This window comes from Crocodylus porosus, unplaced genomic scaffold (genome assembly GCF_001723895.1).
Source record: "Crocodylus porosus isolate Cpor-Errol unplaced genomic scaffold, CroPor_comp1, whole genome shotgun sequence".
In the NCBI taxonomy this organism is placed as follows: domain Eukaryota; kingdom Metazoa; phylum Chordata; order Crocodylia; family Crocodylidae; genus Crocodylus; species Crocodylus porosus.
Genome location: NW_017728947.1, coordinates 90,800,119 through 90,825,648, shown reverse-complemented (window position 1 = coordinate 90,825,648; position 25,530 = coordinate 90,800,119). Strand labels below are relative to the sequence as shown.

Sequence of the window (25,530 nt, the reverse complement as noted above, 5' to 3'; positions counted from 1 at the left end):
TGGCAGCAGCTACAGGAAAAATAGGTGCATAGAAAATCTACCTCTGGCTTTCCTCCAAAATACTGAAACCCTGCAGGACAATATACTTTATTTCAAAATTATATTGCAATTTCTTTTTTTTTCTTTAAGTTCCAGAAACATGCCCATATATGGTCTGCTTGCCAGAGACAATAAATAATGATGTAATAGAAAGGTCAACTTTGTGTCATTTAGCTACAGGATGCTTGATGAAGTGAAGTTTTACAGATTAATGCAACAAAGAGGGACTTAAGGATGGGCAAACATTTTTCCACTGTATGTTCAAACAGGAAATCTGAGATTGAGAACAACTTATATTTTGGCTTGTATTCGTTGATCATGGGGTGATCCAGAAATAAACTCCAGGCTTCAAAGAGAGAGTGTTTCAAAGCTGCCCTGCAGTAGATCGAGCCATCCAGGGAGAGGAGGGAGATGAATGCTGCTGGGGGTTTTCTGAATTAAGGCTTAGTCAAGGACATAACTCTTTTTCAACATTAATTTTCATGTTTCAGAAACAATAAGGTAATTCAAATCTGCATGCTTTAAACTTATTCTTTGCCATACTTCAAATCTGTTAACTTGCTATGACTCTGCACATGCTTACACAGATAATATTTTTAACTTAATAAAGTTGGTTTAGTTTTTTAAAAAGATAAATAGTGAAACACTCAGCACTTACATTTTATTTTGGAGTGGTTGGAAAGAACAGCCATTACGGCATTTATTTACTCTTCTTGTATGTAGGGACTATACTGTGTCTTTGATTCTGAAAAAACACTTGCAAAAATAGCTGCTGGTATTGTTATGACATAGCTAAGGCACTGGACAGTGCATGTAGTGTATAAGGTGTAGAGTAAAAGAGGAAAAGGACTTCAGTGGTTTCTTTACTTCATTTATACAATTGAAATGGTTGCTGCAAACAGGCAACTTTAAATTTCACTCTGTGCTGCTAAATACAATTTGTCAATAAATAAAAGTGTGCAGATATATGTAGTCCCTTGCACCAAAGATTTTGTGCACAATCATGATTTGATGGTATTATAAGAGTTGCCAAACTTACTTCATAAGCATTTGGACATGAACTGACAGCTGGGGCTAAGATGGATTTGTTTACTTGGAAAGTTCTGTCTGGAAGCCTATAGTTGCTTTTTTCAGCATCATACTATAACTTGACAAGATTGCATCAACTGTTATGGCAAAAATATATCTGGCTGTTGCTGTTGGTAATCTGTAGTCTTCTCTATTTCTCTACAAATGTTAGTTCCAAAGGTTTTTGAACACCAGTTTTCTGTTTAAAATATTCATGATATTCTTGCTAGCAGTACTTGATAGTCATAATATACTCGGAAAACTACAGAGATTTGACTAGCAACCTACAAGAAATATTGTCCGGTCCTCAGATGGTATAAATTAGCATAGTTCCATTGATTTCACCATAGGAGGACCATAACATGCAAAACTAAAAGCAAAAGCTAAGGCCAGAGACCTGTGAAGGATATACATAGTTTTGCCTAAGCAAGCAGTCCCTTTTACTTACTTTCTAAAGTTTACAAGTATTCACTGCATTTGGGCCCAAATAATGATTTTTTTTTTAAAAAGCTAAACTGAGTAAATCACTCCCTAACTCCCTCATTTGGGGTTTCTTAATTCTGAATCACCTTGGGTTTGTACTGAATGATAATGCACCCTAATGGAGGAGTGTAAACAGTAGATACTGAATATGTATGGGTATTTAGGTGGCAGTGAGATAAAATGTAATCAGCGCCAGGGCAAGCAAGGTACCCCGCAAGGCTCTTTTAATAACCTCTTCACTAACTTTGACTTACTGTCACCTTCTTGAACATCAGGAAGTAATTCTGCTGCATGGGTCTATTAACCAGAGTTTGGCAGTCTTATTAAATGGTGTTTTATGGAGGTACTGGCAAGCGCTGTTGGCTTCTAATAATTGCTGTTTCTAGTAATTAGTGGCATTTGCTTTGGTTCTAGAAGTTTAGCACCAACTTTAAGTTTACTCCCTCTACTATTATTTTTACCTGTGTTCTGTCAAGGATCAGGGGTCTACTATGCACAGTCAAAAGGTAGTTTTGGTTCCAGGCAGTTTAAGTACAATAATAAGCTAATTTTATGTATCTGTGGTTTTTACAGATAGCAATGCCTTTACTTAAATCAGCAAGTGAGTAGTCACATGAGAAGTATCATTGATTTCAGTGAGATATCTCATGTGTATACTGGTTCACCATTGCACAGAACAGCACAGGCACAGGCCACAACTTGGCCTATTAAATTACATTATGTTTTCATCATTGTTTATGCCAATCATTGACATTTACAGTATGTGCCTGACAATCTGTATCTTTCTTAGGCAAATTTTCATTGAAATCAATGCAAGAAAAATATGCATACATAGCAAGAAGGACTTTTGCTTGTGTGAAGTGTACAGGCTCAAGCTCTAAGTGGAGATGTCTGTGAACTGAAACCCAAGAAAACCTGTTAGATCAAGTTGTTACATAAGGCTATCACTGACAAAATTATAAAATAGAATCACTAAGTTAAAAGGGACCTTCAGAATCCTCTGGCCCAGCTCCCTGTATGGATGCAGAATGTGCCATTCCTAATTCACCCTAGACAAATGCCTTGAAAACTTCCAGTGAGGGAGATCGTGCAACTCACCTGTGCAGTTTGTTCCATTATCCTGCTGTTTTTATATCACACGGGTTTGATCTGAGCCTGCCTTGTAGTTCTGCTAAGGAGTGATCAGTAATAAAGCAGTTCACAACTGAAGGCGAAGGGTTTTGCAGTGCAGGACGACAGTCGTATACATCAAAAGTCAGGTTCTGTTCTTGGAGGATACCCAGAAGTTTAGTTTAGCTGCATGGCAGAGTAGGTTCCTGTACTTTCAGGGAATTCAAGGACATTCAAACAAAATTTCCCTTGCCAAGGGTGGGGAATATTCAGCTTAAAGCAAATTAGTCCCATGGGCTGTTACAAGGCCATTTAAATTAAGGCATCTGAACAACATACCAGAAAAATTAATTTAGCTGGAACAGTGACTTACCAGCTCTTGTTCTGTGGCAACAATCAGCAAGTTGGCTGTGTTTCCAGCAGGCACAGATCCAGAAATGTTGTTTGTGGAGGTCCCTGGAGCAAGAGAGAAGGAAACAGTCATGCAGGGGAAGAAGTCGTGGATTGGAGGAGCCTATACATTAACTAATTGGTGGGAACATCTGGGAAAGCTGACTGACTCCCTGACCTTTCCGTGCATCTGCCCCTGGTGCTCAGGACTATATAAAAGAAAGGAAAAAATGCTTTTTATTCCCATGGGTTTAGGTCAGGCATAGTACTCCTCAACCATGTGAAGGCACAGTCTCAACATGAAACAGATTTTTTTTTCCCTCTGGTGGAACCTTGCTGAACTATCTCACAAGAGAAGTATATTTTCAACCAAAATCTGAATAAAACACCTAGTTGCTATACAACATGGAGAGATTGTTATAAGCCTGAGGTACAGCATAGTGAAAAGCACATAGGTCAACATTTTCCAAATGGCAGTGCCTGAAATTAGGTGGAACCTGGGATAGTAAACTTACCTAACTTTTTGAATGTCCTGGCCACAGACAAGAGCTGAACAAGGATATAAGAGGGGGACCAGATGGAATGGGCAGGCTGGTCTGAGCAAGGGGGTCCTGATGGGGAAGAGGAAGAAAAGAGACCAAAAGGGAAGAGGATCAGAATGATGCAAAGCAGTGCAGGTGAGGTTCACTCCTTGGTTGTTCCCCTAAACACTTGCTCCCCAAAGTTTACTAGGGCATTCCAGAAAGAAAGCAGAGAAAATAGAAAGAAGGTAAGAAAAATCATGTAAACAAAGTGGTTCTTGCTTTTGGGTCCAAACCCTGTCCCACCCTCTGTAGATGCAGAGGGTCCCTGACACTGCTGAAACAGCATGGCTCAACTTCTGAAGACCAGGATGCCTGTGCAGAAGACTTTATGCCCCTGTATATGCTGTACCCAGCCCAAAATAGTCTTCTGGGGGACTGGATGGTGAGGGGCTTTGCTTTGTGTAGGACCAGATTGTAAGATTCAGTGCTGCAGCTTCCACTTCTGACGTGCCCCATCTCTTATCAGGTTACTTATATCTGGGTTTTGGTTTGGGGGATTATTCCTTATCAATTATTTGTTTAAGAATGATTTAACCTGTATCCAGTAGAACAGGAAGAAAGCACCAAATTGCTTGGTTAAGATGACACCTCTGCTTAGAGTACAACAAAATTTTACAAAAATCAAACTCATTCTCAGGGACCTTCCCTGTCTTGATGTGCATGAAAATAGAGACCTGTAACTAGAGAAAAAGTGAAGGCCAAACCTGGGTTTGGTTTGATAAAGAATTGGAATTTCTGCCTCTCTCAGCTGTTTCCAGCATGTTTTGCAAATTCCTAGAAGTCAGAAATGTGGCTGTGACACCCTTTTGACAGCCTTGGGTCTTTTAAGTTGGACGACAGTTCTTTGTGTTGGGCCCCATAGCACTTCTTTCTGAAAGATGAGTCAGTGGTTGGAGCTGCTAACACTGTTGTTTTTGCACACCATGGGACTCTTGTCATAATATTTAGATAAGCAGAGAGCACCAACATTATTTTTTTTCTCTTTGCAAGTGGGCGGATTGCTTAACCCAGATAAAAGAAGCAAGAGCTAAAATAGGAACTGTCCAAAGATTCATCCTCCCATCTTTCCCTCACTAAATACTCTGCAGGTGAGGAAACAAAAGAAAAAGAGGGAGGAAGTTGCTGAGCAATGGCCTTCATGTTTAGGTTCTGTAAGGCTTTCTGTAATATGTGACTCCATCCAACTTTATCATGATCTGCAATGAGGCAACATGGTTTCCCGACAGTCGAAGCCTACAAACACCCACTGCTAGAGTATAGTGCATGGTATATTGGTTGATGGGTTATGAAAGTACCATTCACTATGCTAGGAGTTCAGCAAACCAAACAGTAATGGCAAAAGAAGCCTGTGTCATGGTCCTTGGCTAGTCTATAAAGCAGTGTCAGATTATGCATGGATTCCATAGTGGCTGAGGCAGAAGAGCCAAGAGCAAAATCACTCAAGTTATCAGCTGTTTGGTGGCTAGTCTTTGATCCCTTAGATGCACAGAGGTCATAGCACAGGCCCAAGGCATGACAGCTAGCACTGAAGGGTAAACTGCTAATCAATACTGGCAGTGTGAGAGCTGACTTAAAATAGATTTGAAAAATTTACTTAGGCACTTCTTGTAGGACACAGACAAAAAGCTGGCACATCTTAGAGTACTAACCCCAGCATCCTCTGGCACATAACATCCAGAGCTCCTCTCAACATTTAACTTTCTTTTTTTTTTTTTTGCTCCAGCAGTCTAAGGTCACTTAGCAATTGTGTATGTGGCACATAGTACATGAGAGAGCTGAGGATAACATAAAATCTTTATTCATATTCCCTAGCTTTCAGTTTTACTTAAACTCCTAAACTTTTCTTAATCATATTCCTTCCCATGGGACTTTCCACCACATTTAACAGTAATTTTTAAACCTATCTCTTAATGGAGATACATGAAACTCTCTTATAAAACAAGAGCGCTAGAGTAAACCCACCCTAGACAGGCATCTACATGTGCAAGGATGTGGGAGCAGATCTGCTGCTCCCGGTGCAGTATGCTCCCAGCACCGGCCCCCTGAGTCCTAGGCTAGAAGCAGGAAGGGGGCTCAAGTCCAGGAGACAGTTGTTTCCTTGCAGGGGCTGGGAGATTGCTCCCTGCCCCCAAGGGGCTGGGATGAGCTCTGCCACCAGAGTCCAGGCAGGGACAATGTCCCCCTGCCTGGCAGCAGGGAGCTCCTGGCTCTGGCTCCCTGATTGGGGGGGCAGGGGACTTGGAAAGAGCCAGGGGCTCATTGCTGTGACAGATCAGGCCAGGGGGCTGGGATATGCCCCTCCCCTGCAGCTCTTTCCAAACCCCACACCTTGTTTGCCCGATCAGGGTATGGGGCTGGGACCTGCATCTGTCTGGGACAATTCCCTGCCCAGCTCCATAATCACAGAACTGGGCAGGGAAGAGGCTCTCCATGATCATGGAGCTGTGGCTGGGAAAAATCTCCCCAGCCCCTGCTCTGCAATAGAGGAGTGGAGGCTGGAGCTTCCTGCTGCTGGGACATGGGGATATTGTCCCTGCCCAGTCTGCAGGCAGTTCCTGGGGACAGGGAGCAATCTCCTACCTCCTGCTATGCAGCTGATCAGGAGCAAGTTTGCTCTTGGTCAGGTATCTATATGTGCACTTCTGTGCATTTACTAATCATGAGTAAATCTGCTACTTGCATTTGCATGTCTACACATGCCCCTATGGCACTGTTGTTACTGCACCATCATTTAGTACTTTCTTGTGGAAGTAGTAAATGATGGTGCAGTAACGGCCCATACTGTGCTGTGCTGGCAGCGCAGTTATTTTTAGCTGCTGTGTTGCCATAGCAATGTATTATAACGAGGGAGCATGTTGCTGCAGCGACATATCTGCAGTATCACGGTTTGTGCTCAGCAATGCTACGTTGCAGTAGCGTGTACTGCTACAGTGATGTAGTATCACATGTAGATGCACCCTGTAAGTGTCTGCATGTGTAGATGCAGACTCTTACTGTGCAGTAATTAGCTTTATTGCACAGTAAAGCGACTCGCATAGATGTGCCCAGTTACCAAGAAATCTATTACCACTGGCTGTAGCAGTATTCACATACTCTTTGCTTTTGTAGCCTTGTGCATTACTTCCTCTTAGCAGTTTCCTCTTTCTTGCTCCGTATAAGCTGCTTCCAAGCATCTTGTGAGGGTAGCAAACTGCCTTTAAAGGTTAGCCTGCAGGGCAGCTGCTACAACCATTTGACTTGTTTTAGGATGACTTCTTTTGAGTCCAATACCACTTCATGCCTCCCAAAGATTGAGTTAGTGAGGAGTCAGGCTCATTCCTCTCTTAATGACTGTTCCGTGAAAGGGAATACTGTCCACAATGCATGATCCATTCTTCTTCCCTGGGCCTAAGGGAGACACTACTGGAGCTTAGGCATGCTAGGAGTTCAGGGATGCAGGAGATGGGAGCAGGAGCATGCTCCCAACCCAGACAGCAGATATCCAAGTAGGTTAAGTTCATAAACTTAGGCTGTGTTCACTACTCTGCACCTTAGGTAGTTGATACGTGGATCAACCTTCACATAAAACATGGTCTTTCTGGTTTGGTAGCATTTTGTACCAGCTTTGTTTAAGGTCACACAGGTGTGGCACAGCAGAGAATTGAATCTTGTGTCTGTATAGCCCTGGAAGCACGGAATTTACTACAGGCCAGTGATGGGTGGTCAAGAGGAATATGGCGCTTGCAGAAGTCAGACAGTAATGGAAAGCTAGGACACTGGGCAAGATGTAGAACTGGCTGAAAATCAGTTTGGGTTTGCAGAAAATGCAATATTTTTGGAAATGTTATATCAGTTCAGCACAGAAGAAGCAGCCTGGATGCCACATCTGCAGAGTGAAAAGGCCGTTCTTCTTAATTTCCTTAGTAATAGCAACATTACCCAGCTTCAGGGAATTTCCAGAGTCCAGGGCAATGGCCAAAAGCATGCCTGGCTCAGAGCCTGGGTCTTCCATCTTCCAGTGTCCCTACTTGCAGGCACACGCACTAGGAATCCACTTAATGAACCCTATGTTGGAGATAGCAAATGTGCACTGAACCTGAGATGTTGTAAATGAAATATTTGGAGGTCAACGTACCAACATTTTTCAACAAACCTTTTTTTTTGTTAGAAAATTCCCAGTCAGAAGGGACCTGCTGGGTCAACTTGTCCAGTCCCCTGTTACTGCAGGCAAGCATGTCATATTACCTCATTCATAAACTCATTAAGCTGAATCTTAAAAATCAAATTGGGTGGTTTGCCTTGCTATTCCTGTTGGAAGACTGTCCCAGAATCTCACTGTTTGGGCAGTCAGACACCTGATTTCCAGCCTAACTGTAAACCCAGTTTAAACCCATTTGTTGTGTCAATATTGTCCCTTAGTTTAAATGTTGCTTTTCCCTCCAGAGTGTTTAACCCCTGGTATCACATTATACAGTGTAATCAGCCTTCATTTTGCTAAGCTAGACACCGGCTGTCTTTCACTCTCCCTTCATAATATAGGCTCTCCATTCCTCTGCTCATCCTAGCAGCCTTTCTCTGCACCTGCTCCCATTTGAATTCATCTTTCTTGGACACGGCTGACCAGAATTATGTCTCCTTCTCTGTGGTTTCCAATTGATAAGCCTCCAGCTATTAGCAGAACCTCTTGTTCTACGTCCTTAAGTTCATGACCTTGTGCTTTGTACTATGAAAGGGGAAGGGAGGAAGAACTGTACAACAACCCATTAGTCTCTTTTGGCTGTTGGAGCCAAGTAAAACACAAAGTGATTTCAGCAAATAAATGGTGAGAAGTATAGAGCAGGTCAGTTCAATAAAGCTATGCTGCTTTACATCAGCTGGCGGTCTGGCCCAGCAACTTCAACATTTTTTCGTCTTCAGTAATCAGTGGCCAATGAATAACACAGACGGAGACATGTTGTTATTTTAAATAAGATTCATTTGTAAACGGTGTCCTCTTAATCCCTTGGTGATGTCCTCTGCTTTTTTTTTTACCTGAAGTAGTATAACTCTAAATAAACAAAGGAAAACCTGCCTTATGCTTCACTTCTTGTAACTTCCTCCGTATATATCAAGAGACATGTCAGCTGCTGCCACAAAGTTGAACTGCAAGTAGTCTAACAAAAAAGGAAAGAAAGAAATCCAACTCCATTAAGTTGCAATGTTCATTCTATTAGTGCAGTCCCCAAAATGTTTTCTCCTGGGTTAAGAATCCTACCCAATAAACATGAAGGAACAAAGCTGACCCAGCATACAGCATAACTGAACTTCATTTGCTTAGTGTCCATATTTTTATTGTATACTTTGTTCCTATTCTGTGGTATAGGTGAGCAGAGCATGGCCACGCAGATTACAACCACAGCAAAGACGCAAAGAGAAATAATAGGTTCTGAGGAGTACAGTCTGTACAGTAGCATGAGCGAAGACGATCTTATTCAACTGGCCATACAACGGAGCTTGGAAGAGGATCCCTCAGGTCAGTCAGCTGCCCAAAGTCATCAGAAATCAGTCATGACAGCCCCGGGAGAGCCAACCATAGCCAATCGGCCCTGCCCTCATAATCCACCACAACAGCTTTACCCTTGGCACAGGTGAGTGAATGACATGGGGTCTTCACAGAGACCACACTGAAGGCAAAAAAAACAGATGAAAAAGGAAAACATTCTTCTCAAATAGTTGTATAAAACAGGCTTGAAACATATAGATTCTAATCTTAGTTTTATTGGTTTAAATCTGAGATGGCTCCACTGAAGTCATTGACATTACTTTGGAATTATACAAGTGTTAATTAAATAGGAATCTAGGCCAGACTGTCTGCTAAAAGTTGCATATGTGTGAAAAAATGGGCCAGTCCAGCACTGAAACAACTCTTACTCAATGAAGCATGTCCCAGAGCCCCCCAAGGAATGTGGCACTTTCCTGAATTAGAGCCACAATATTTCTTCAAATGTAAGATACTCTGGAACTTAAAATACACCTAAATATTCTGATCATCAACTTAAGAAAAAAATGAACCCTCAAATAAAGATGCGTTTACAAGGATACCATCACTACGGCGCATAAAAAACCTTTTACCTTTTTTTAAACCCAGACTTATCACACAGGCCATTTTTAGAGGAAATTTTGTTTTAAAAGTGTATCTTAAGTTCCACAGACTATGGTATTCAGGTGAGGCATGCAAAATTTTAAAGAAAAAAGTCCATGTGGAAAGCAGAATATTTTTTATGTTTTCCCTATGCAAAAGAAATCACAGACCAGACAAAATACATATCTAAAACACTGCCATAGACAAGTTCTAGGTCATGGCTTTAGGGTGCAAGACAGCACCAGCAGACACCTGAGCTAGCATTTGCACACACAAGCATTAGATCTGAAGCAGCATAACCACATAAGTGCAATACCTCAATCAGTCAGGTCAATTAACTATGATGATAAATTAAGCTAATTAGCCGTGGCACTATTAAACTCAGATTTATAATGCTTCCTGTGCTGGAGTTAGTGTGCTCAGAGCCAACTTAAGGTATCTTTACCTTGCAACCAAGGCACATGACCTTAGGTACTGCAAAATTTGTTTCATATGATTGCTTAAATTCAAACTCTGACCTGTACATGAAGATAACTTCCACAGGCCTGTATGCCACCTTTGGTTGGCACATACCCTCCACATACAATGTTGTGTGTGGAACCAGTGCCCAAGCTTTGGTGTACAAGTCCTTGTAATTTTTTAAGCATTTTTATTTTTTTTTGGAAAATATAAAAAATGGGGAAAATTATTTTTTAACATTACCAGAAACCCCCCAAACAGTCCATTTCAAATCCTCTAAAGCAAGTTTTATGCGGGTAATTAACTTTAATTTTAGGAAGTCCCGCTTATTATTGTTTGATTTGCATTGGCTGTTCAAGTCCCGGATAGCTTGTTGGCACTGAGGCAGAGTGAAATTCTGATCCTCCTAAAGTCAATGGCAAATATCCTCTTGACTCTGATGGTGCCAGGTTCTTACCTGCTATCATTAGATCATGTAAATATACAAACAAATTACTGCAGGGTAAAAGGGTTGAGACTGTACTGTCAACTGCTGTTTGGCAGCTGCCCATGAGCATGCTCTGAACCCATGGTGAATGCAAGCTAAACCTTAGTACCTCACTTGCATTAACAATTAAGCTGCTGCAGCAGAGTTTCCACTTACCATGGGTACACACATGGGTAGTTACCATGAAGCAGCTGGTGCATGATAAAATTCCCCTTTTAAATCCATAGTAAATTGTTCATAACCAATAACACCTGTGGTGGTGCCTGGATGCGGGGAAGTGTTCTTCTGTGGAGCCTCACATAAGATCTGGTGTGAGGCCTTGGCACACTGCTTGGCATAGTCTGTGAGCAGGGACTGATATGTTGCAGAATATGGTCACGTTTGCCAGCTTTGACTTTATATTTCAGAAAGGTCCCTTGCCACTTGCTGGTTTAGCAAAGTGCAGCACTTGCTGCTTTACCTATGGACTGGCTCTCTGCTGCCCCTGCCCAGAGGGTTTGGACTCCCACAAGGGGAAACCTAAGGGTAGGTCATGGTTGGTCTATGACCCTCTTGTGTCTTTGGTACTTTGGAGGCCAGCATGAGGACTGTTCTTGAATGCACAGTGCTCAGGGCACTATTTTAACCCCTGTTCTTGTGACTGTACTCTCAAATCCTCTTTTTTCTCAAGGTGAAGAATGTCATCTAGCCTCATATCTGCTTCCTGTGTGGTAGGGGAGCAACCTCCTTGTTGTCTTATATGGTCATTTGAATCCCCTGACGTATCTTAGGAGGGCCAAAAATAATCTCGAGCTGAGAGAGCAGCTGAGTCCAGCACAGAGCAAGCCGTGGCCATCTGCTTTCATTCAAAGCCCAGCAGCAGGCTCTGTCTTTCTTTCTCCTTCTGTGTCTCAGCCTCTGCCTTGAAGGGGCCTGAACATGACCTGCTTCTCCTATTCAGAGTATTTCTCTTTGTTTCATTCATGCTATCATTACACCAGGTTGGCAGCACAGTCCGGAGGCCGTGGTCACCCTTCCAGCTTGGGCGCATCGTGGGGAGTTAGACGGAGATACGACGGCAGCCTGTTCACCTCATCCCAGCCTGTGTAAGTGTCTCCCTCCCTCTCTCTCTTGCTCAAAGTAAGTCTTGTTTTTTACTTGCCCTCCCTATCCAGCTGGAGACTTCTGGGTGGGTGTGATAGTGAAGGGGGAGTCACCACATTATGTATGACATAGCATCTTGTTGATAGCCTACCTGCCTGTCCTTCCCCTGATTCTCGCTAACCCCCACACACTCATGGGAGAGCTGCCTCTTAAGCCCCCATCACTCCCCCAGTACACATGTCCATGGTCTCTTGTGAACTTTGACAGCACTGATATGACAAGGGGTAGAGGAAAAGGGATGTTTAGGTTGTGATTTATTTATATGCATGCTGGCTTTCATGTCAGAATAGTAAATGAATCAGGCTGGTGTTATTTTTAAACTGCATTTGTGTTAAGTTCATAGTTCAAGTCAGGAAACCAGGAAAATAAACATGTCAAGGGCCATCAGATCCAAGTTAAAAACTCTGATCCTTGTGAGCGTCTTTGGTAAATGCCTTCAAGATACTGCCAGACTCCTTGGCTCTCTGCCTTAAGGATACACCTCCCATTCCAGGATTTTAAAAGGGGCTGTTGTGTTTCTCTTTGGAGTCTGGTCTCCCGTGTCTCTCTCACCCGCCCAAAGGTAGCAGCTGTCATTTCTGGCTTTGTCCCTGCTGGCTAGATTTCTTCCTTGTAAATATTTACAAGACTGTAAATATGCTTGACTGAATATAGCTGTTACCAGGAACAACTGATTGATACAGAAGATCCGACAGGTAAAAGGAAAGAGAGAATCTGGCCCAAACGATGCCCATTCTCCTGTGAAAGTGATGTGTGCGCAAACACCTGCTTGCTCCTTGCAAGTCACTGTAATGCCCACACAGTGGTGGTCCAAGGCACTCTGCCTGGGTAGAGCCCCAATGTCTCCAGGCAGGAGGTGGGCAGAGAGTACAGGCCAGCATTTCTGCCTCTGATGTAGAAAAGAGCAACCTAAATTTTCTTCCAGCTCTTCTCACAATGCAAACAGGCTTTTTGCCAGCTGAGACAACCCAACCCTCATCTCCTCTTGCTTTTGTCTGTAGCTTATTGGACTGTCTTGGCGTTCCTCTCCTTCCATTCCACCCTAGACTCTCTCCAGTCTGCCTGCTGTTACACTCAACTAAAAGTGCTTTCACCCAGGTGTCTAACAACTTCTTTTTATTGAAGTGCTCAGAATTAGCACTTGCTCACCACCCCTTGACCTGTGAGCCATATGCTAGTAACACCAATGACCCTTTGAAATCTTTTCCTCTCAATATGGTCTTCTTGTGCTCCTTCATCCATCTGTATCCATCAGTAAGTGCCTTATGCTCAAATTTTAATCCATTGGGGTGCTATTTCTGTTTCATGTTTCTACAGCACTTAGCATAGTGGGGTCCCCATTCAGGATGAGGATTCCAGAGTGCTGTGATGATGATGATGATGATAGACAACTACCTTTTTCTGTCTCTGTTAGTAGTAATGTGACTTGAATACTTGTGTATTTGGAAGGACCTGGACATGCACTTACAACAGTTTCTATAAGGTACATCAGGATGAGGAATAGACTGGTAGTCTATCTATCCCAGGGTAGCTGCATCTATTACTGTGTCTTGCTCCTGGAAAAGATCTCACATGACTGTGGGGGAATCTCTTGTGACTCTACTGCTGTGTGCAACCATCATTTCTCATCATATTCATAGTATCATGTTCATGAAGTGGTGGCAGGTCCCAGGACCTCAACTCACATAACGTTTTTTATTTTGTCTTATCTGTATCTTACAATGTCAGCAAATCCCCAGTGGCTCTGACATCTGCTTCTAATAGTTCAGGCATTTTTGTTTTCATTTTTGTGTCAAACAAAATGTCAATAGGTGACAGCCCCTGCTTCATGATGCTATTCTGCAACTTGACAGCATACAGTGTGGCTGAGGGCCCGTTTCCACACCTTTTTTTAAAAGACATTTCATTATTTTTATACCATTTTCCTTCAACTCTTTTTATAGGATAATGGGATCTTGTGTTATTTCACTGTAAAATTCATGCCCTCTAAACTGTGATCCTTAAACATTATTGTGTCCAGTATAGCATATCTAACAAAAATAGATCTGATATGCACAATCACTTGTTTAGTTCTAATATGTTTTAATAAGGCTATCTCAAAGTCCTGAGAATAGTAATCTAAGACAAGAACTTTTTTCCAACTATGTAAACAATAAGATGTCTATTTTGATCCAGTGATCTAATTTTTCCTTTGCCACTAGTATGGGCTTTGTCACTGGATTTGGCCTATATTTTATACTGAGGATCGTATAAAATTCCTCTGGCCCTTCTTTAAGATTTCTTCATTCCTAAATGAGCTTCATGTTTAAAATCTTTTTACTGTTCCCACTGATTTTCAACAAAATCCTGGCTGGTCCTGAGAACCCCTCCTTAAATTGAAAATAGGGGCTAGAAATAGGCTGGTCTTGTTAATCTGTGTTTAGTAATTTTTATTACCTTCTTCAGGATCTGATTCTCAGTAGTGTTTCTGGCATCACTGTCATCATTCATCTGGGTCTGGATAAGCATTATCAAACTGACGTGCCTGTAATTTAGCCCTGCACTTCTTTCACTGCATTTTTGTTAAATGCTCTAAAAAGAATACCTGCAGCCCTCAAATCTTTCCTGCATTTGTATTCAGTTTGAAGGAGATAAAGGGAACAGAGGCCAAGACAGTTGGGCTTTTTCAGCTACACTTTCTCTGCTGAGAGCTTTCCTACCCCTTGGAAAACTTCAAATGCTTTTTTAATTTTCTGAACTCAGGCCCTGCCAATGATGTTTCTTTTTACTGAGACCAAAGCCTTGACATGTTTGCTATCCAGTAATGGGAACTTATTTCTGTGGTATCTTGTTTCTTTTAGAATGTTTTGTTTATTCCTCTAACTCATGTTCCTCTTAAGCATGTAATAAAATAATCACAAGCTGTAAGTGTGTGTATTCAGTATGTGTCTAAGGTCATCATTGTAAGCCCTAAACTGGCCAAAGCCTTTTCCTTCAGGATTGATAACACTTGTTTCTGGCACCAAATTGGCTTGTGCCCTGCATCCAGTTTAAAATTAATAAATGTCCTTTTGGAACTGATGCAGCATGGTCCATTGATCCTATGAAGAATTTCTCTGGCTCACTGGTGTTATGTCATCCTCTTTGACCATGCTGTGCATACTCTCCCAGTGTTAGCAAACGGTGTAACTATGAGAAATGATGTAGTCCATTGCAGCTCTTGTAGCTTTTTTCCAAACTCCAGGCATTGTTTTGGTTTGTGTTGATTGCCACAGTCTGTTCAGCTTCATGTACCACACTTGGTGGACTCCACCCTTGAGCTCTACATATTTTTCTGCCTCAAATCTCTTCTCTTATAGAACATTGGATTCATTATAATGTCTTCAGAGACGTAGGCGGTCTTCATGAGCTTCAGTCTGGACTGAATGATTTTATTTGTTTGAAAAATTTTAGTTGCTTTTCAAGGCTCAAGGATTCCAGCAGACTCCCTCTGAGTCTTTTGCCTTGGATCCTAATCTCAGTCTGGTCCCCCATCAGGGACCCAGATGAGCAAAAGAGCTAGATCGGCTCCTCAGCCTTACGTCATTTACAACTTCCATGTTTTCTTGGTTTCTTTTTTGTCCACTGGAATAAAACACTTCTTTCTCTTATGTTTCCTTTTTCATGGAGCACACCACCCGAACTTCTGTTTCATAGGCTGCTTCCTTAGCTATTACAAATATCAAAGGCTATAGGACCAGTAATAGCTAAAAATATGGCTACCTTCTGTCTGCCTACCTTTGGGTAAGAACCCCTTGCTTGCAGATAAAGTGTGAAGTGCTGTTTGGAGCTTTTCCAGTTACCCTTTACATTTCTAGAGATTTTCAATTCTTGAGAGGCTTTTCCACCTCTGTCCCTTCACTTACAGCATTTTCCTGAGTTTTTACTCCTGGTAACAGTCATTGTTCCTAAATTACTCAGAATAAAGGAGTCTTGCAGAGGTTTGTGTCATTCAGTGTTTGAGCATTATATAACATGAGCCGCTGCATAATGTAACAGCTAATTCCATCTAGCTCACACTACAACCACTGAAAGTTGCAGTTCCTCATATCCTCTAATTATGCAACTAATTCTTACTCAAAGGACTGAGAGACTGTTGGAAGGGACCTGAGCAGATCATCAAGTCCAACCCCCTGCTCTGGACAGGAAAGGATGCTGGGGTCAAACGACCCTGGCAAGGTGTTTATCCAGCCTCCTTTTGAAGACCCCCAGGGTAGGAGCGAGCACCACTTCCCTTGGAAGTTGGTTCCAGATCCTAGCCACCCTGACTGTGAAGTAGTGTCTGCTGATGTCTAGCCTGAATCTACTCTCAGTCAACTTATGGCCATTATTCCTTGTTACTCCCGGTAGTGCTTGGGGGAACAGGGACTCTCCCATTGCCTGCTGGTCCCCCTTGGCCAGTTTATAGACAGCCACCAGATCCCTTCTCAGCTTTCTCTTGTGGAGGCTGAATGGGTTCAGGTCCCGTAGCCTCTCCTCATAGGGCCTACCCTGCTGCCCCCTGATCATGCGAGTGGCCCTCCTCTGGACCCTCTCCATGCTGTCGACATCCCTCTTGAAGTGTGGCACCCAGAACTGGACACAGTACTCCAGCTGCGGCCTCACCAGTACCGCATAGAGGGGGAGGATCACCTCCTTGGATCTGCTCATGATGCATCTATGGATGCATGACAAGCTGCGGTTAGCCTTCCTGACCATGTCCTCACACTGCTGGCCCATGTTCATTTTGGAATCAATGGTGACTCCAAGATCCCCAGTCGTGCATTGGATCCCACCAAGTTGCAGCGGGCCCCACCATGTCTGGGTTTGTGTTAGCTAGCAGGAGGGCAAGTTCCTCCTGCTTGTTCCCCATACTATGAGCATTAGTGTAGAGGCATTTAAGTCCTCCTGAAGGTATATGCACTGTCTTCTCAATCCCAGGACTATCCAGGCCCCTGTCTCTTACCTGGGTATGTCTTGTGCTCATCGCCTGTCTTGGCTGGGCTGTTCTTGTGGGTGTCTCTCTTGGTTCGGTGTTCTGTGGCTCCCTCAGTCCTCTTCCTCCCCCTCCCCCTATGACCCTAATTTAAAGCCCGCCGGAGGAGAGCAGATAACCTGAAAGAGAACACACGCTTACCTTTGAGGGAGAGGTGAAGCCCATCCCACCCAAGCATGTCTGTTGTTCTGAACTATGGGTTGTGGTACAGAAAGCCGAAGCTCACCTTGAGACACCATTCCCGAAGCTGCAAGTTGACATCCCAGATGCAGGTCTCATGGTGTATTCCACATCCACTCACTGGGAGGACTGATGAGAAGACCACCTGTACCCCTGTGTCCCTCAGCTTGACCACTGAGAACAGTCTATCTCCATCCTCTTGGGAACCCCCCTTCAGGTTGTTGAAGGCTGAGAGTTAAAACCCCCTCTCAGCCCAGTTCCCTCAGCCTCTCCTCAGAAGTCATGTGCTCCAGCCCCCTAACCATTTTTGTTATCCTCCATTGGACTCTCTCTAATTTGTCTACATCTTTTCTGTAGTTGGGGCCCCAAAACTGGACATAGTACTCCTGATGTGATCTCACCAGTTCTAAATAGAGGGGAAGAATCACTTCCCTTGATCTCCTGGCAGCGCTCCTACTAATGCAGCCCAGTATGCCATTAGCCTTCTTTGCAGCAAGGGCACACTGTTGGCTCATATTCAGCTTATTGTCCCCTGTAACTCCCAAGTCCTCTTATGCAGAGCTGCTGCTTAGCCAGTCAGCCCTCAGCCTGTAGCAGTGCATAGGGTTGTCCAGTCCGAAGTGCAAGACTTTGCATTTGTCTTTATTGAACCTCATGAGATTTCTTTTGGCCCAATCCTCCAATTTGTTAAGATCTTTGAATCTTAGGTGTACCCTCCAGCATGTCTACTACTCCCCCCAGGTTGGTATTATCTGCAAATTTGCTGAGGGTGCACTCCATCCCATCTTTCAGGTCTTAATGAAGATATTGAATAAAACCAGCCTCAGAATCAACCCCTAGGGCACTCTACTTGACACCAGCTGCCAACCAGACATCCAGCCACTGATTACTACCCTCTGAGCCTGACAGTTCAGTCTGTTTTCTGTCCACCTTAAAGTCCATTCATCCAACCCATACTTCGTCAGCTTCTTTGCAAGAATGTTGTGGGACACTGGATCAAAAGCCCTGCTAAAGTCAAGGTATAATATTGTCTAGAGCAGTGGTTCTCAACCTTTTTTGTACCAGGATCCATTTGTAAATATCAATGACCAGTCCTGACCCAGTGGCCCTCACTCCTGACCCAGTGCCCCCTGCCCCCACTCCCAGCCCCCTAGTGGGTAGGGGGTGGATGTGTAGCATGGGGGCCAGGGAATATGGGGACCTAAGCATCCCCTTGCAGAATGAAACTCCACATTTTTCTTCTTTAAAGGAGAACCCATTTTTAAAGTCTGCTGATACATTTTTAAAGTTTATTTATGACCCTTTCATATATTCTTGTGGCCCACTTTTGGGTCACGATCCACAGGTTGAGAAACACTGTTCTACAGTAGTCTAGAGCTAATTTCTATTGCTATCATTTTGCCCCATGTCAGAACAAATCTTGACAGTTTTAGGTAGTATAGTTAGGTTGCGGGGTTTCCCCAGTTTTTATTGGATTGGTATTGCTAATACTACTACAATGAGCTTTGTATGAGGTAAAAAAAATTTCAACATTGTTTTAAAGAGAGCCAGATCCAGTAGCAGTAGCAATCAAGGATGGAGATGAAAATGCTGTGCTTAACATGATGAAATCAGGAAAAAACCTTTCTGAACCTAACAAAGATGGATGGTTACCCCTGCATGAAGCAGCCTACTATGGTGAAGTAGGATGCCTGAAACTGTTGCAAAAAGGTTAGTAAGCTTTTTTAATGATTAAAAATGGGAGATGAACAAAAAAGATTGGCCAAAAAGCAGGAAATATAACCTCTCCAGTCCTCATCCAAAGACATGCCTTTATTCAAGCTTTGTACAGATGCATTCATTTCAGCCTATATGAATAAGTGCTGCTGTGCAGTGGCAGATTAGTTAAGATGTCTCTTCAGGGTTTGGGAGGGTTCGAACGGTTATAAACTCCTGCAAGACCGTTTCAGGCTGGACATAAGGAAGAATTTCTTTACTGTCCAGGCCCCCAAGGTCTGGAACAGTCTACCAGCGGAGGTGGTTCAAGCTGAACACCTTCAAGAGTAAATTGGATGCTTATCTTGCTGGGATCCTATGTCCCCAGCTGACTTCCTGCCCTTTGGGCAGGGGACTGGACTCGATGATCTCCCGAGGTCCCTTCCAGCCCTGATGTCTATGAAATCTATGAAATCTATGAATTCAAGACCTTCTCTAGGCTGCCCTCAGTTGGTGCAGCTGTAAATGGGTATCTGGTCATTTGGGCAGTGGAGTTAAAGGTGTCCAGATGTGATGCTGACCACATCACTCCCTTATGTGTCATTGGGTATAGGAACTAGTTTGTCTTCACCATACTAGCCCAATGGGCTGTTTGACTTTGGAGAAGTCTTGAGTTGAATAAGTAGGTTAAAACCTATGAAAAATAATATAAAACTCTTAGGAGTTGAATGACATCTTGCTTTTCTGGGTTGATATTGGCTTGCCCCATATAGCTGTGTTTTTTAGGGTAAAATATAAGAGACTAGATCTTGGCTGGTATAAATCAGCATAATTCCACAGAAGTCAATGGAGCTACACCAATGAATACCAATGGACAATTTGGCATTGATTAGTTAAAGCCTGATGGTGGTCTATTTACAGAGTGCTGATTCCAAATTCCCACTGAACTGCTGCTGCTTAGTAGCTTTTTAAATTACCAGTGACTAGAGACAAATGACTTTTTAAACATTTTAATCTAATTTACTGGTCACCTTCTTCTATTTTAACCTGTTTTAAAGTAAATTCACAGCATGTTCTTAGCCTACTTTATTTATGAAAAACCCCAAATTGTCTGGGCTTTTGAAGGCTTATGGGGTCCTCACAAACAAAATGTACAGGTTTGGGCATTGCCATTAGACCTGGTCAGGAATATTCCAAAAGACTCTTTTTTTCCATCAGTCCATTGGAAGAGTTTCTGAAGCTCAGGATGGAATATTTGGAGAGAGAGTGAAGTCCAATCACTAGCAGTCTTATAGTTAGGATGCTCCTCTGAGGTGAGGTATATTGAAGTTCAAGTCCTTTCTGTGCCAGCATCAGAGCAGGGACTTGAATCTGAGTCTCCCACATTCTGGGAAGCTGCCACGCTCGTTGGGCTCTTGGCTATTCTGGGGGCCTGATCTAATTTATTTGTCACAAAAATGAATTTCAAAATCAACATATTCTGAGAAACAGAGTTCTTGTTTCCCAGCCAAGCTGAATTACAACATCCAAATGGAAACACTGGGTGCATCTACATGTGTCATTCATGTACAGCAATAAACTCTAGAACTTATTGCTCTGGAATGCATTGCTCCTGGGAAACTCCTGGGCACACCATTTATACGTGTGCCTGGGCTGGAGTACAATAAGCCAGGGCGGAGCAGCCTCTGTTGGCAACAGATCTGGGGAGTCAGCCTGCCAGCCTGGGGCTGCTCCTACCAGGCTCAGTGTGCTGTGGAGGGGCTGGCTGGGGCACAAGGGTGCTTCAGTGGGGGGCTAGCTGGTAGGCAACCCCCCCAACTGAAGCACCCTCGTGCCCTAGCCAGCTGGGTCAGCATCTACATGTGCACTGCTGTGCATGAAAAAACTCCACAGCAGGGTAGTACTTGTAGTTTTTTAGTTTCCTGCACCCTAACAGGGGCACATGTGTAGATGCTGAAATGTTTACTGAAAAGCTAATCAGTCAACTCTGCAGTAAACAGCTCGTGTAGACATATCCACTGTGTGCTAAGATACAAAAGCAGGAGGCATACTACTTACTGTCCATAAATGAAAGGCTCTAGCACTGCCTGACCTGTACCCTGACCTCTGTCAGTTTTATTTCTAATTTATCCAACAAGGCACTGCCAGCGCTGGCAAATACAATTTTCACCCTCCTGATCCCTGTGTGAGTGCCTTCTCAACCCCCTGCTGCCAACTGAGGTGCTGTTTGCATAATATGCCTTCTCCTAGTTGTAATGTGAGACTGGAGAGCTTAACCTTGTTACTAGAACTACACTATGAGCCTCAGTTTTTAAAAAATGATTCTTATCAGAGAGGTTCTGAGTGTCTAAATGAACCTTGGTAATTTTTTTCACTTTGAAATCCAGGTGCTGAGTAATTTCCTACCATTGAATGTTTTACATTTATAATAATACCTGTCCCACAATGATTAGAAACAGTCGCTTTCAGTGGCAGATGCATGTGTGCTTCATGCTTTACTAACTGTGGACCAATGACTCCTGAACAGCATACCCTGGAACCATTGATCAGCGTACTCTTCAGGAAGAGACAGCAGTCTATATAGCAACATACAGAGGACATCTGGACTGTCTGCTTACTTTGCTACAAGCTGGAGCTGAACCTGATATTGCAAACAAATCCAGAGAGACTCCACTCTATAAAGGTAAAAAGCCTGGTATTCAGAGAGGCTGAGTTCCCACTGACTTTAAGTGGAGTTTGGATGTTAGCCCTTCTGAAAAACAGGCCCTTGTTGTTTCGGTGTGGATACATTTTTTTTTTTATTATTATTATTACTTGAAGCCACAATTCTAAGTATTCATTGTATATCACAGCAAAAATGTCTGAAGCTATTGATCATTCACCAATGGTGTGAGCATAGAGTTAAATGTGCCATAAAAGGCTATAACAATATATATAAGCGGTACATTTCCTTATCATGTATCTGCTGCATTGCTGTTATGTGAACAGTATGCTATATTCAACAAAATTAAATAAACTCAAGGGCGTCATAGAGTTTGGTGAAGGAAAAAAATCTCTGATCTCTTAAATATTGTGGTGCATCTCTACTTCAGTGAGTAGAGAGAGGTAGCTAGCTGTGTTAATCTGAAGTCAGGCAGAGGGCAGGACAGGGTAGCACCTGAGAAACTATCTGGTTCAAAGAGGCATAAGCTTTCATAGGCAACAACCTCCTTTATCTTATGCTACTTGATCAGATAGTATCTGACATAGTAGGCTGTTACCTTTGAAAGCATATGCTTCTCTGAACCAGTTAGTCTGTAAGGTTCTACTCTGCACTGCCTTCTAGGTCAATAGATGCTTCCTAGTGGTCTAATTTCAATTTTTTTAAGCAAAATGTGTAGATCCAAACATGGATGTGGCCATTAATTTTGGATGCCATCCATCTTAGGATGGGTGATTCTAAAAATCTGGCTCTTAAAGAATCTGCTTGATTTGAGAGTTTTTTCACTTTTCAATAAACAGGGAATAACAAACACGAAATATAATATAGAAGCACTGCCCCAGAACTTGATGAATTTTACCAGTCTTGATGCAGAATCTGTTTGCCCACCTTCTACTATGATGATGAAAAATTAATGAAAATGTAACAATGAAAAAAATGTCTCACGTTAGCTGTATGCCTGAACTGAAACATGCAAAACTGCTACGCATAGGTGACGCACAGGTGACTGCTGCAATGTTGAGTCTCATACTCTCTATTCAGTGCCTATGACTCTCACCAGTGTGAGTGGGAGCTGTATCCATGGAGAAAATCAACACAAATAGGTGATTCCTTCATGGAAATTTATACGCTTACTTAGAAAAATATTGCCATGGGTAGTCCTGGCCTTTGTCAATTTACAATGTACAGTATGTTATGGCCAGGGTTTGTGAAAGTGGCCTGTCATTCTAGGAACATTGGCCTCTAGAATGTCTTAGATGTGGCATCCTAGATCTGAGAAGCCCAGAATTAGTGACCTCTTGAAAAGTTTGTCATAAATGATTTCCCTTTTGTTGAGACAGCCTGTGAACGCAGGAATGTAGAAGCTGTGAGGCTGCTGGTGCAGTACAATGCCGACACAAACCACCGGTGCAATCGGGGTTGGACAGCTCTCCATGAGGCCGTCTCTCGGAATGACCTGGAAATCACTGATATCTTGATCAAAGGGGGAGCCAAGATTGAATCCACAAATGCTTATGGGATCACCCCTTTATTTGTGGCAGCAGAGAGTGGGCAGTTAGATGCATTGCGATACCTTGCTAAGTGTGGTGAGTACAGCAATTACGATTCATTTGATCTACTCAGTATAGCCTAAATATTCAACAAGAGGCCCACAAATGTGCATGAGTCATCTTTTCAGTCCTCAGATGGACACCGGATCAAGTTGATAAAGGTTCTGAGCCCTGGTTTTTACAGGACAGGCATGCCCAGGGCAGGGGATCAGATTCAATGATCTACTGAGGTCCCTTCTGACCCTAAAGATCTATGAAATCTATAAAAATAGAAAACACCCCAGATTGCTCTGGGGAGCTACTAGCAAGAGTAGTCTGCCTGGTTAAGGGGGGACTTTGCTGGAGTGTGCTGCTGGTTAGAATGCTAGCATACTATGATTGTGTATTCAGCAGTCCTGGGCACCTGATTTGGATGCAATCTTTGCACTACATAAATAGCCTGTACATGTAACAAAAAAACATAAACAGGGAATCAAAACCAAGAGTTAGAGCCAACACTAACCTGTTAATGAACATCTGCAAGGCATGAAGTGGGAAAAGAAATTTCCCCACTGCTGTGTTGCTGCAGTCTACTTCTGAAAACTTTTCCATGATGTGCCGCAAGGGATGAATGTCATGGTCAAAGCATACACAAAGCTTTTGGGTCAGAGGTGATATTGTTTATTAGACCAACTAAACAGTAGTGAAAAAAGGTCTTTCTTTTCAAGCTTTTGGGTATGTACAACCTTCTTCAGGCTGAGGAGAAATCAAAGATTGTGAAAGGTCTCCTAGGTAGAAAAGAAACTGCATTTTGCACAGAGGAGGTAGAGAGTGGAAGTTTATTCTCCTGCGTAACTCAGAGTCCTTTTGTGAGAGTGTTGCACTGTGATGTGCAGATTAGGCTGGCTGCTTCCCTGGAGGTGTCCGATGTTTGTAGGCAAGGATATTTTGGTGATATCTTTTATCAGGCCAACTGTGTAGTTAGGAAAGATATTAGATAAGCTTTCAGGTACAAAATGTTCTATCTCAGGTCCGCTTAGTGCCCCAAAGCTTCACTAAAATGTCTCCCTAGCACAATAAAAGACCACCAAAAATATCCTTGTCTCTTTATATATTTCTTGGACCAACATGGCTACTCCACTTCCAAGAGTTCATAGAGATATTTTATTCTAGAAGTATTTTTTTCATGGTTGAGAGGCTCCATCTTGTGGCTTTTAGCCACAGCCCTGAATAGGACAGCAGGGAGTTCTGGCCCTCTAGCAGTGCGGAAGATACTGTGCTTGTGGAAGGTAAAAAAATTCCTAAACCCCTTCAGAACATAGAGGAAAAGCATTGCTCCCCATTCTGTAGGAGGGTATCCCACACATTTCTATGTGGAGGTTGGCCTTAGTCTGGTTCTTCCTCTTCTCACCTCTTTTTGAGTAGCTGGTGCCTCAATGGGGAGGGATCTGTCCTTGAAATCTTTGTGGTTCTGATGCAGCTTTTTAGTAAAGGGCACAGAGGAGGGAAGATTCAACACAGCTGGTCACCTCTTTCTCATTGTCCCCATTTGCAGATAGCGACACTAGTACTTACCATTCCTATGTCAAAGGGACATCCGCAGAGTTAGTGAATGAATGCCTGTGCATCACTTTGAAGACAGAACGCACCAGCTGCTAGGGTTGGTGAGGGTTTTAGAGTCCTCAGGTGAGGCCCAGTCCTGCTCTCTGTATTCAGGGAAGGAGTCAGTCTGTAAAGAACTCTAGTGCGCAGGATCTGACCTAGAGTGAATATGTTTTATCATCCTCAAGAGAGGAAGAAGAAACTTTTTGTTCTCAGAAAAGGTCAATAATTAATATCTTGTAGTACCTCTCCCCACCCCAGAGAGGTCTTTTACAGAAGTCACGTCTTTCCTGCAGTCTCCCAACTCCTTGTGTTCTGTTCTTAAGTGGGTTCCTAATTCCTCTTTCAGGTGCCTGTTTCCATAGACACCTTTGCAGATTCCTGACATTTTAGGAGGCTTGTAAAATTAAACCCCTTTGCTTTAGCAGTCCCATGTTAAGCAATGGTAATTTTGGCCCATTTATTCTGTGAATAAGTACTGTGCATTTGTGCTTATACTGAGAGATGCAATGGGCCTAACTTACACTTTATCCTAGTCATGTGAATGGACCTTAAAGAAGTGCAGCTATAACAGTTGCACTTTAAGGTCCACTGATAACTGCCAAAATACTGCAGAATACTGCACAACACTGTTAGGGGTGCAAATACCTACATGTAATTCACAAGATAAACTCAGAGATTTCAAATAGGAATCCACAGTGTTGAAAACCCTGTTGTGGGTTTTCTGAGTTCTTTGCAACAGAAGAATTGCTTTATTATTTCTCTGCAATAAAAAGAAACCAAGCAAAAGCATAGAGCTGGCATTTTTCAAGGGGTATCTTGAGTCTAACAAGGGGTACCTTGACTCTAAAAAGCTGAGAACCACTGTCTTAGAGTAAATGAGAATTGGGGGCAGCATCTGTAATTATATTGATGAATTAGCACTCAGAACAGTTAAAATGAAAAATATCTTGTCACCAATATATAC

The 25,530-nt window shown here is 42.8% G+C and overlaps 1 protein-coding gene across 1 annotated transcript in view; it reads left to right on the top strand.

Annotated features, from left to right (window-relative positions):
- The first annotated feature begins 359 nt into the window (after positions 1-359).
- The window catches only part of ASB2 (ankyrin repeat and SOCS box containing 2), a 49,466-nt gene continuing 24,295 nt past the window's right edge, over positions 360-25,530 (top strand). Inside the window, exons 1-6 of the mRNA XM_019552449.1 lie at positions 360-540; positions 9,016-9,280; positions 11,701-11,805; positions 18,580-18,746; positions 21,259-21,414; positions 22,773-23,018. Of these exons, the coding sequence (XP_019407994.1) occupies positions 9,027-9,280; positions 11,701-11,805; positions 18,580-18,746; positions 21,259-21,414; positions 22,773-23,018 (928 nt within the window). The 5' untranslated portion in view covers positions 360-540; positions 9,016-9,026. The remainder of the gene's footprint in view (positions 541-9,015; positions 9,281-11,700; positions 11,806-18,579; positions 18,747-21,258; positions 21,415-22,772; positions 23,019-25,530) is intronic.